Source organism: Hordeum vulgare, chromosome 7H (genome assembly GCF_904849725.1).
Source record: "Hordeum vulgare subsp. vulgare chromosome 7H, MorexV3_pseudomolecules_assembly, whole genome shotgun sequence".
Classification (NCBI taxonomy): domain Eukaryota; kingdom Viridiplantae; phylum Streptophyta; class Magnoliopsida; order Poales; family Poaceae; genus Hordeum; species Hordeum vulgare.
Genome location: NC_058524.1, coordinates 251237380 through 251249220, shown reverse-complemented (window position 1 = coordinate 251249220; position 11841 = coordinate 251237380). Strand labels below are relative to the sequence as shown.

At 45.5% G+C, this 11841-nt stretch overlaps 2 protein-coding genes across 2 annotated transcripts; one reads left to right on the top strand and one right to left on the bottom strand.

Annotated features, from left to right (window-relative positions):
• The first annotated feature begins 4350 nt into the window (after positions 1-4350).
• Positions 4351-10278, top strand: LOC123407843 (kinesin-like protein KIN-5C). Its single transcript, XM_045101070.1, has 22 exons — positions 4351-4573; positions 4675-4804; positions 5119-5277; positions 5369-5718; positions 5799-5937; positions 6043-6140; positions 6216-6372; positions 6522-6591; positions 6669-6745; positions 6977-7030; positions 7114-7194; positions 7266-7377; positions 7463-7725; positions 7802-7963; positions 8069-8176; positions 8266-8424; positions 8500-8583; positions 8681-8886; positions 8983-9084; positions 9304-9413; positions 9505-9656; positions 9763-10278. Exons 1-22 carry the CDS (start codon positions 4518-4520, stop codon positions 9952-9954), a joined length of 3021 nt encoding a protein of 1006 aa, XP_044957005.1. The 5' UTR covers positions 4351-4517; the 3' UTR covers positions 9955-10278.
• A 41-nt stretch (positions 10279-10319) lies between these two features.
• LOC123407846 lies at positions 10320-11792 on the bottom strand. Its single transcript, XM_045101075.1, has one exon. It carries the CDS (start codon positions 11049-11051, stop codon positions 10443-10445), a length of 609 nt encoding a protein of 202 aa, XP_044957010.1. The 5' UTR covers positions 11052-11792; the 3' UTR covers positions 10320-10442.
• Between the last annotated feature and the right edge of the window lie 49 nt (positions 11793-11841).

Sequence of the window (11841 nt, the reverse complement as noted above, 5' to 3'; positions counted from 1 at the left end):
CCATTGTGCACTAATCCAATAGTCGACATCGATACTCTCTAGGTCGTGAAACCTAATTAAAGAGAGACCTAGCTCTGATACCAATTGAAAAGACCTCGATGACGCCTAGAGGGGGGGGGGGTGAATAGGCTATTTAAAAACTTCTTCGGATTTAGCTTGAACCTAATGCGGAAATAAACTAAGAGGGTACTTGTCAAGCACAAATCCTAAATGCACTAGGCACTGCAACGTGTATCAACAACACGATCTACCAAGATGGACACAATATAGTTACTAACAAGCACAAGTAAGTTACACAAACTTACTTGAGCTATATCACACGACAAGTAGGTGAACAACACAAGATACTAGATCACACTATATCAACACGATGTATCAAGGGATGCAAGTATGAACGTGTGGATATAGAGGGTATGCTTGAATGATTAATCTTGTACAAGAAATAGCCAACACAATATAATGAGCACAATCAATATGCAATGTATGTATGCTCAAATAACACAAGTAAACCACAAGTAAGGAGTTAGGGTTAAGGATAACCAAGGTCACTGAGACGAAGATGTATCCCGATGTTCATTTCCTTGGAGGGAAGCTAGTCACCGTTAGAGAGGTGGATGTTACCACGAAGGCACACCAACGCCGCGAAGGCTCACCCTATTCTCCCTTTGAGATAACACCACGAAGGCGTTTCTCAACCACTATTGGTAAGCCTTTGAGGTGGCTTCCAAACCCTCACAAACTTTTCCGGGGGAAATCACACGGATTGATTCCTCTCCGAAGAACTCCTACCGCCTAGGAGTCTCCAACCTCCAAGAGTAACAAGATCACGGGGAATGCTCAAAACTTGCTCAAATCACAAATAGCTTGGGTTGAGAGAAGGAGAGGGAGAAGATATATCTTTTGATTGGAACAACTCTCAAAGGGGTTCACAAATGCTCTTGGGATCTAAGATTTGGAGTGAGCAAATGTGTGTGAGGTGGAAATGTGTTCTTATGAGGATAAGGCTGTGTTAGGCAACCCTCTCACGAAGTGGGAGGGGGTATTTATAGTGTGGAGAGAAAAAGAGCCGTTGGGGACACTTTAAGTCACACAGGGTCCGGACGTCCGACAGTTGTCGGAAGTCCGGGCGTCCGTGAGGGGCCGGACGTCCGAGACTTTTAGGCATGACTGGAACTCTTCTGAATTCATCAGCGGCCGGACGTCCGACAGGGGTCGGTCGTCCGAGGCATGTAGATGTGCCTGAACATATTTGAATTCATCAGCATACGGACGTCCGGAGTGGCCCGGAAGTCCGTGTTATACAACTCAACTTCTACTGGTGGTAGGTTCCGGATTTCCGACGGGTGTCGGACGTCTGGCGCTCGGACGTTCGGAGGGAGCCGGAAATCCGAGTTATAGAGCACATGTTCTTCTGGTGCAGGGCTCCGGATTTCCGAAGCCCGTCGGTCGTCCGAGCCTTGACCGGCCCTCGAACGTCCAGAGGGAGCCGGAAGTCCGAGTTATATGGCTCAAGTTTCTCTGGTGCATAGTTCCGGAATTCCGACGGGTGTCGGACGTCCGACGCTCGGTCGTCCGGAGGGAGCCGGATTTCCGAGATATAGAACTCAACTTCTACTGGTGCAGGCTTCCGGATTTCCGAGACTTGGCCGGACATCCGGGCCTCGGACGTCCGGAGGTAGCCGGAAGTCCGAGTTCTATGGCTCTGATTTCTCTGGTGTAGGATTCCGGATTTCCGAACTAGTCAGTCGTCCGGTCCTCGGACGTCCGGAGAAAGCCGGATGTCCGAGGCACTGGTTCTGTTTTCAGATAACAACAAAACAGTGGAGATGTGGTCTGAGCAGAGAGTGATGATGTAGTTTGAGCAAGTTCATCGCAAAACCTGTGATCCCCTCTTAATAGTGCGGGATCCCTAAGAGAATCATAAAAGAGTACTGATGATCCATACTTGAGTGTATACTTTTATTCGCTGATCATCACTCCGCACAACTAACGTCAAAGGAACTGATACCTTTGAGTCAGCCCTTTCACCCGAGCTTGATGATGTTGTTCCTTCTTGGCTCAAGTTGAAAGCAAGACATGATGAAGTCTTCAAGTAGCTTTCCCATACACAATGCGGAAAGCCTAGCTTATGTATTTATCTTCATTTGTCCACCATGTGTGAACATCCACAAGAATCAAGCATGTAGTGCTCAAGAATGCTTATCTTGATCTTGTCCTATCCACCATGTGAACATCCACAAGAATCAAGCATGTAGTGCTCAAGAATGCTTATCTTGATCTTGTCCTTGTTAGCACATGATCATTGACAATAGTTCCAATGATATATTCGTGCTGATCCACTTGAACTTGCACACCACAATCTTGATGACGATCACCACTTGACGTCATCCTTCATGGGTTGTATGAGATCTTCCTTTTGACGCAAGCCCAATGAATGCACACCATACCATGGGATCACTTGATCCCTCTCGGTACATCTTATACGCTTTGTGTGTTGATCATCTTGATTTACTCTTTGTCTGAGATCTTGATCAACCTAGTGTTTCTATGACCATTCTTTGGATAATACCTTGAATAACATCTTGGTCATCATATAAACTCGTTGAACCCAACAGATGGACTTCAAGAAGTGCCTATGGACAAATCCTATAAATATAACTTAAGGCAACCATTAGTCCATAGGGATTGTCATCAATTACCAAAACCACATATGGAGATATATTATGCTCTATCAGAGACTACCTTACATACCACATTGCATAAGCTAATCGACATAAATTAAGTAACTTTATCTCGGGAATTTACCTTTGGGATCATACAAGAAGTGATATTCCAACCATCCGAAATCCTACGTGTATTCACCCCTGTAAGACTTTGTCAATCAGATTATCCCTTAGCATTGGCCAAAGCCTTTTATAGAAAACCACATGCAAGCCATCCGGGGCAGAGCTTTGAGATCTGCAATGTCAAATAACACCTTCTTAACATCTTCTCCGGTGAAAAGAGACAACAAACCATCGTTCATGTTATGTGTCACACATGCTTCATCTGTGATAGCACAATATGATACCTGTGTGGAACTTCTGAAGAAAATAGATTATAGAACAATAATATGGCCTTTTAGTTCATCCGTACCTTCATTCCTTTAAGCATGACCCCATCAATATTGAGAAGTTTTTTGATGTAATTCAGTTTCTTCCTTGCCATAGCTGCATTATGAAAATATGATGTGTTGCGATCACCATGTAAAAGCCAGTTTGCTATGCCCCTTTGTATCCAGGGACGAAGTTAGAAAAGATATCCTATGGTGTCATCTCTATAGCAACGGTGTCATTTTTAAAGAATCAATGGTGATTAAACTAAATTTAGTGAATGATTTCAAAAAATCTACAATGTCACTTGACACGAGTGTCTACACTAGAGCTTCGTCCCTGTTTGTATCCGATGGTTCTCCCCCCGGTCTAGCATATTATCTAGTAAACCTTGGATCTCTTTCTGCCTAGCTTTTGAGTCTGGACTGTTTGAACCTTTTTTAGCTTCTCTACCTCCTTATTCAATTTATTTATACATTTCTTGGGTGCCTTCAGCATGTCCCGGTCTCATCTATGCATGTCCACAAGAATTGCTTTAGTCCGCTTAGCTAGAGTGGGACCTAGCCCTATGAACTTTGCTTTGTTCCATACAGAGGTAACGACACAGAGATAGTTTATTCTTGTAGCCATTGCCCTTCAAACTATCGGCCCTCAAAGTTTCCCTCTGACATGTCCCTAGTCATGGTAATATGTATCCAATAGGAAGGGTCGATGATCTGAATCTATATGTTTTTCATGAATAAGAGCAGCCAAAGGGAATTTCAAACTCCATCCATGTTGCTTACGACCATGTCCAACCTCTCTCGAATGTCACCTCTCCATGTAAGTCGGTCTCCCTCATATCCTAAACCATCAAGATCACACTCTGTTAAACAATCACATATCTTATGGTAAAGACTTGGATTACCACCATCTTTATCTTCAATTAGGAAATTAAAAGATTGTTTGGTTTGAGACTAAGTTTGTCACATCTAAGGTTAGACAAGTTTGATCAACTTAGATGAGTGTTTGAGTCAAGCCTCATTAGAATCCCACATTACATACACTTAAAAAGTGTGGCAATTTTTTTTATGATTACCAACTTATGGTTCTCATTTTGAAGAACTACAGCCCCTAAGAAAAATATTTTTTTTTAGACTAGCGGGCCGTGGGCTTTGCACCCAAAGGCCAGCAGGGCTGCCCCGAACCATGCGGCTGGGTGGGGCGAGCCGCGCCCCCGGCCCCTGCATAAAGCCAGTGGCCAACCACGCTCCCTCCCCATCTCACACTCGGCGGCCACTTCCCCAAAATTTTGAATTCCCCACATCCTCTCCCAAACCCCAAGCCACCGCCCCGCTCCACTCCGAAAGTTTCCGAATCCCCCACGCCGCACCGCGGAACGGGAGGGATTTCGAAATCTCCCAGGCCGCCGCCGCCGCCGCCGCCATGTCGCGGCTGGACAAGGAGAAGTCGGTGAACGTCCAGGTCCTTCTCCGCTGCAGGTACGCCCGCCGCGCCATGCCGACCGGTCGCCGCCCCCCGCGGGTCTCCTCTCCCCAGATCCACAGCCCTAACCGCCTCCTCGTGCGCTTCCTGCTCCCAGGCCGTTCAGCGACGACGAACTCCGGAGCAACGCGCCGCAGGTGGTCACCTGCAACGACTACCAGCGGGAGGTCGCCGTCACGCAGACCATCGCCGGGAAGCAGATCGACAGGGTCTTCACGTTCGACAAGGTCTGGATGGGGTTTCTCTCGCGGCGATTAAAAGCTTTGGTACCTCGTAGGAAATTCGGTGCCTAGGGTTAGCTCCGACCAGCGCGTTCGCATCTTAACTAGCTGGGGGTCGCGTTGTCTGCGAATTAAAGCAGCTGCATTGCAGTTGACACCATGCTGCGCAGTTCCTGTCACTATTTTCAATAGCTCCAGCATGTTGAGTTAATCTTAGCTAACTGCTGATGCTTCTGGGAGTGGCTGGGAACTTGCATCCCATTTCGGGGTTGCTTGCGTAGTGCTGTGATGTAACATAAAGCTCCCATCTTCGTTTGCAGGTTTTTGGCCCAACAGCTAGGCAGAGAGACTTGTATGATCAAGCCATCATTCCTATCGTGAACGAGGTGCTGGAAGGGTTTAATTGCACCATCTTCGCCTATGGCCAGACGGGCACTGGGAAGACTTATACCATGGAAGGAGAATGTCGGAGAGCCAAGGCAAAGCCTATCTTCTTTTCGTGTATTGTTGTGTATGTGTCCATGTTGGGGTTACTCAGCTGTTTGGTATCTTGTGTTGAAATGCTTGCAGAGTGGACCGGAGGGACAGTTACCTTCAGACGCAGGGGTCATACCTAGGGCCGTTAAGCAGATATTTGATACATTGGAGAGGCAGAATACTGAGTACAGTGTTAAGGTCACATTTTTGGAACTGTACAATGAGGAAATAACAGATCTTCTTGCACCAGAGGAGATATCTAAGGTTGCTCTGGAAGAACGGCAGAAAAAGCCATTGCCACTCATGGAGGATGGGAAAGGTGGGGTGCTTGTGAGAGGTTTGGAGGAAGAAATAGTCACTAATTGTAGCGAAATATTCTCTCTTTTGGAAAGAGGATCTGCAAAGCGCCGCACAGCAGAGACTCTTTTGAACAAGCAATCAAGGTTTAGTTTTACTCATTTTCCTCTATTGATCTCTAGCCCTTACATAAACTGAATATCTCATTCCATCTGCAATATTTCAGCCGTTCGCACTCGCTTTTCTCAATCACAATTCACATAAAAGAGGCAACCCCTGAAGGAGAAGAACTGATAAAATGTGGGAAATTAAACCTGGTTGATCTGGCTGGGTCTGAGAACATCTGTCGTTCTGGAGCTAGGGAGGTACATCGTACAGTATAGTTAACTTGGGTCTTACTGTTTCATTTAGCATAAATCTTATGTCAGTTCTATGGTAATCATGAGTTAGACATTCTCTTTTTATTGCAGGGCCGAGCAAGAGAGGCTGGTGAAATAAACAAAAGTTTGCTTACTTTAGGCCGTGTCATTACGGCATTGGTTGAGCACCTTGGACATGTTCCTTACAGGTATGTATCAGTGATCAAGGATCCTTGCATGCAGTAGCCTTTCTTACCTTACTGTGAATTCTCTTTGCCTTTCAGAGACAGTAAGCTCACAAGGTTGCTTCGTGATTCACTTGGAGGGAGAACAAAAACTTGCATTATTGCTACTGTTTCGCCTTCTGTACATTGTCTTGAGGAGACATTAAGCACACTGGATTATGCACACCGGGCAAAGAGCATAAAAAACAGGCCCGAGGTAAACTGACACTGTTTTTTCCCTCCATTTTCAGTCTGTTTCATGAGTTCCCCTAAAGATTGAAAACCATATCGTTTTTTGTGTATGCCAGTGCCATTTAGTTTCACTTTGTCATATCTGATCAATTTCTGATATTATCTATATCACAGGTTAACCAAAAAATGATGAAATCAACGTTAATCAAGGATCTCTATGGAGAAATCGACCGACTGAAAGCAGGTATTTAGTGAACCCACACTCAACTTTTGTAGTTCAGATAGTTGCAGAATGGCCTCACAATATTGACTCCTCCCCAGAGGTCTATGCTGCACGTGAAAAGGTTGGGGTATACATTCCAAAAGATAGATACCAGATGGAGGAGAATGAGAGGAAGGTACCATTTGGCACGATTTCTCGTATCTATTTGAATCCGAAGTAGACACATTCCTTTTCCATTCTTGAAAACCAAAATTGTTTACAAACCTTAATCATTGAAACTAGACCCTAACCAGTAAATTTAACCAGATATTAAACATGTATCTTCACATTTTCTTTTCTTTACGGAAACATGGTAGCTTCCTTATATCTTTTATACCAACTAACATTTCCTGTATTTCTTTTGAAGGCCATGGCTGATCAAATTGAGCAAATGACCGCCTCTTTAGAAATAAATCAGAAGGTACAGAAACTACTCAGTTGCTGGAAAGTTCCATGTCTCTGTTCATCTTTTCTTCTTAAATCAATACTTTGCTTTGGTTTCAGCAAATCAATGATCTGCAAGAAAAGTACAATTTTGAGCTCCAACATTCTGCTGATTTGAGCAAAAAGCTTGAAGCCACAGAGGTAAATTATACTTCTTAGTTATAATCACCTGATGATTTTTTGTACTGTAAGGTTAATATCTTGATCAACAGAAATGTCTGGACCACACAAGCAACCTACTCTCAACAACAAAAGAGGATTTGAAACAGGCCCATTACAATCTCAAGGAGAAAGAATTCATTATATCCGAGCAGAAAAAAGCAGGTTCGGTTTTATTTCCCATTTTTCATTCTTGCAAACACACCTTTTCTTAGTTCTAACTGTATTTTAATGCGCCTTTGCACATCAGAAAATGCTCTAGCACACCAAGCCTGTGTTCTGAGATCAGAACTTGAAAAATCTAGCCGTGATAATGCTTCACTGCATTCAAAAATAGCTAGAGGAGATAAACTAAGTGCTGCAAATAGGTCGGTGGTGAACTCATTCCAAGCTGACCTTGCTTCAAAGTTGGATATTCTCTCCAGTACCCTCACTGCATCCATAGATCAACAAAACAAACACCTAAAGGCTGTGGAAGATCTGTGCCAATCATGCGTTGATTCCCATGACACGGTACACATTTACACAATATTTGTCTGGCTCATACTCGATAGTTGCATGCTATTTATTCTTGGTTTAACCTTTGAAGGCTACATTGGAGATAAAGAAGAAGGTCTTAGCTTCGAAGTCGTTATATATGTCGCACATGGAAGCTTTTCAAAATATTGTGCTCCTACATAAAGCAAACACGAATTCTACATTGGAGGATGTATCATCTCTGTCTGCAGCAAGCTGTTGCAGCCTTGACCAGGTATGTTGTGACCTGCTTTTTCATTGAACTCTTTTTTGTTTGTCTCACATGCTTATCCTTTGCTTCTATTCATATTCATTCTCATGGGGATATTCTTGCTGACAGCTTCTAGCATGTGTTGAGGGAGAGGCACTGAAGATATTTACTGATATTCAGAGTTTGTTAGCCGACCATCGAAGCGAACTGGCGCACTTCACTAAGGAATTGCGTGATGTCAGTTACTTGATCTGACTGTCAACATATTTTCAGCATAACCTAGCTATAACTAGCTGCAACTTAAACTTTGCTCCTGTTGTCAACAGAGTTTCTGCATTAGCTTGGATAGGACGAAGGATATGTCCAGCTTCATTCTTGGGCTCTTTCAGAAGTACATGGAGGAAACATCCAAGTTGCAGAACCACTCAAACCACACCCATGAAGCACAGGTCAAAAGCCTTGAAGAGTTTCAAAAGGCTTATGAGGTGACCCATTCCCCTTTTGTTCACTACTCTTGGCAAAATAAATGTTGGTGTATCTAATACCATAACTTCGTGCAGGAACAATCCAAGTCTGAGGAACAGAGGCTTCTGGCAGATATCACCAGTTTGGTGTCCAAACACATTGTTCGACAAAGAGAGCTGGTGCGTCTGTACTTGCATGTACCACTTGGGCAATTTGTTTGCAAATGACCAATCAAACTATGGAAATCAGAATAAAATTGATGTTTGTTTCCTGCAGGTGGATGTTAGATTAAACTCTCTTGGCGATGCTGCTCGTGGTAACAAGACATTTCTGGACGAGCACACATCTGCTATGGAGGGTGTCACAAAGGATGCCAAGAGAAAGTGGGAAATGTTTGCAGAGCAAGCAGAGAATGACTGCAAAGTTGGCTCCAGCTTCTCTTCAGCTAAGCATTGCCGCATGGAAACAATTATGCAGGAGTGGTATGCCTGAGCAGTTTCATGAAATGTCTCAACATTCACTGATTCATTTTAATTTGATTGTAATTTTCTAACTTGATCTTTATTGGACTTGTCCAGTGCATGCACTGTCGACTCTGCTGCTCAACAATGGAAAAAATCCCATGCTGCAGTTAATGATTTGTGCACAAAACAAGTGGCTGAAGTTGAAGTATTTGTCAGGCAAGTAGATTTGTTCTCGTTACTTTAGTTTTTGCTTACATGTCAAGCCTGTTTTGTTCAGTTAGCCTGAATTAAGGCAATTTGGGGGCCAATTTCACATGCCAGTGCATAATTTTGGATCGAAAGAGCACACCTCTGAATTTCTCAAAATCACGTCTTGTGTTAATCCCATATTTTCAACATGGGAGTCTAATTAGCTTTGCTGTCTGGATATTTCAGGGCTGCAATCGAAAACAACGAGCAGCATGAAGCAGAGATTGCATCATCTCGTGCCTTGGCTGAAGAACAAGCATCCAACAGTAGCAAAGAAATACTGCAGGACATCGACGGTAATTTCTAAGCGCTCAACATGACTGCTTATTCAATAAGATAGAGTTTCCCATCTAATCTCGACTTTGCTTGTGTGTCCCTTTGCCCCAGATCTACTGGAAGAGGCACGTAATTCATCATCAAGAGTTGTGACGACAGTGGAAGCACATTCGGTAGAGATACAGCATTTGCAGGACAACCACTCTGGACAGACTTCAGGCGTCAACACACATGCCGAGAAGGCTTTCCAAAGCAGCTACAGGGTGAGATGAGAATGCTGTGAAGAACATTGTCATCTTTCCCCAGTGCCCCAAGTTCAGTGTGCATTGTTATCTTGTCTGAACTCCCCTACCATGCTGTTTTTTGCAGGACTATGAGCCGACTGGTGAAACTCCGGTGAGGTGTGAGCCGGAAGTCCCGAGCAAAGGCACGATCGAGTCGTTGCGAGCGATGCCAATCGAGTCCCTGATGGATGAGTTCCGTGAGAACCATCCCTATGAATCGAGCAAGGAACCCAAGCCGTCGCTCATCCCTCGCTCGCCACTTGCGACACTCAACTGAGAAACAATGATAATACTTCTTTTCTGTGTGCAGTGTAATCTGATTAGGACATCAAATCGCTGCTGGCTTTGATGTCCTTGTTGTGCCAGGTTTTATGGGATGCTAGCCCTCATCCAGTGTCTTTTGCATTCTTGCTAGAATGTATCAATTTGTTGTGGAGCCGCCGAATATTCTTGTAAAAAATTCTATGACGAGTGTCTTTTGCATTCCTGCTAGAATGTATCAATTTGTTGTGGAGCCGCCGAATATTCTTGTAAAAAATTCTATGACGAGTGTCTTTTGCATTCCTGCTAGAATGTATCAATTTGTTGTGGAGCCGCCGAATATTCTTGTCAAAAATTCTATGACGGGACATTTCATCGGAGTTTGGTAGACTGCATTGCATTTCATTGCTTGGAATTTGGGAGAGTTGCATTGCATCTCATCGCACAAACAGGCGAATAAGGTTTTGAGTGAGGGTTCAGGTGGTGATACACATAGCAGCTAACTCAGGTCAGGTAGAGCTGCATCTCGGAGCGGTTGTCCTGCTCCACGACCTCGAGGAAGACGGGGTCGACGACGATGTGGCTGTCGATGCGGACGGAGAAGCGGCGCGACCAGAGCAGCACGGCCGCTTCGCCCGCGATCTCCACGACGGCGTCCAGCTCCATGTGCCGGCGCGTGGCGTCCGCGAGGATAGCGCCGGCGTGGTGGGCGAGCTCCATGGCGTTGAGCCGGGCCGGGAGGTGGAGCAGGCGGCACGACGTGGCGGGCTGCTGGCCGGCGTCGAGGCGCGCGGTGCCGAGGAGCGTGCCCCCGTAGAGGATGGAGACGTTGGAGGCGCCGTAGCGCACGGGCACCACGTTGGGGTTGGTGGCGTGGACGGTGAGGGTGAGGCCGATGTCCAGCGCCGCCGGCGGCCGGAAGTGGAAGGTGGACAGGTTCATGGAGATGAGCTCGAAGCTCGGGTCCCTCGGCCTACAGACCAGCACGCCCGCCGCCGCCGCCGTGGTGACGGCGCCGGCGAGTGCCGAGCCCCAGCTCCACTGCCGGGGGGACGACCTCGACGGCGCGGACCCCATGGGTGAGATCTGGATTTGGTTTCCTTCCATCTCCATGAGCCCTGCGCTGTTTTTTTTTTACTCCCGAGCAGTAATGAATCAGGCTCTTGGCGTGCTCACTTTTGTCACTAACCGATCACAAAATTAACAACCTAGCCGCATTCTTTGTATCCGTTCGATCCACCCCTTTCACATCCATTCAATACCTGATATAGATACAGATATGATGAAAACCAGATGTGCCTGGACACGGCCGTCATGTCAGGTCCGACCCACGCTGGCTTACCCAAATCTGCTATCTGTATCCCGGATGAAACCCCATCCGCTCCGCTCCGCTCTATCCCTAAGCTATGTTCCGGTGATCTCCAACATGGCAAGCGGCGAGTTTGACTTTGAGATTTGTGACGGGCCAGAAAACTCCGGGTAACAATCAGATCTGCCTCGATCGAGTTTGTGTTTTCAACCGCTACTTAGCTCTCGATCGAGTTTGTGTCTTCAACCGCTAATTCCACGAAAAAGATGATAATGGCAAGGGCAGCCGTGGATGAACTTTCATCATAGTTCTAGTATAGAAAAAATGCCAACTTTTGATAGTAGAGCGTGTCAATTTTTATACCCCGATGACATGCATGATTAAGTAGCCGGACGCTTTGTGTGGGACCGAGATGTATTACGTGAGTTATGTTTATTATGTTAGCATGTACAGTATTGATTTGAAGATTTGCTAACGAGGTATCCGGTTGTGGATGTGGACATTTGAGAGGTGGTCCCTGTTAGTGGAAGTTTAGGGACTCGCCGTGGAAGTTTAGAGGGCCAGATTAGCTAGGTCCGGTGTAGATGCTCTTAG

What these genes read in the sequence shown, in the direction of transcription:
- LOC123407843 (XM_045101070.1), top strand. Translation starts at nt 4,518, where the DNA reads ATGTCGCGGCTGGACAAGGAGAAGTCGGTGAACGTCCAGGTCCTTCTC. An exon ending in GCATAAAAAACAGGCCCGAG is followed by an intron (nt 6,373 to 6,521) that starts GTAAACTGACAC and finishes TCTATATCACAG; the next exon opens with GTTAACCAAAAAATGATGAA. An exon ending in ATCCGAGCAGAAAAAAGCAG is followed by an intron (nt 7,378 to 7,462) that starts GTTCGGTTTTAT and finishes TTTGCACATCAG; the next exon opens with AAAATGCTCTAGCACACCAA.
- LOC123407846 (XM_045101075.1), bottom strand. Translation starts at nt 11,051, where the DNA reads ATGGAGATGGAAGGAAACCAAATCCAGATCTCACCCATGGGGTCCGCG.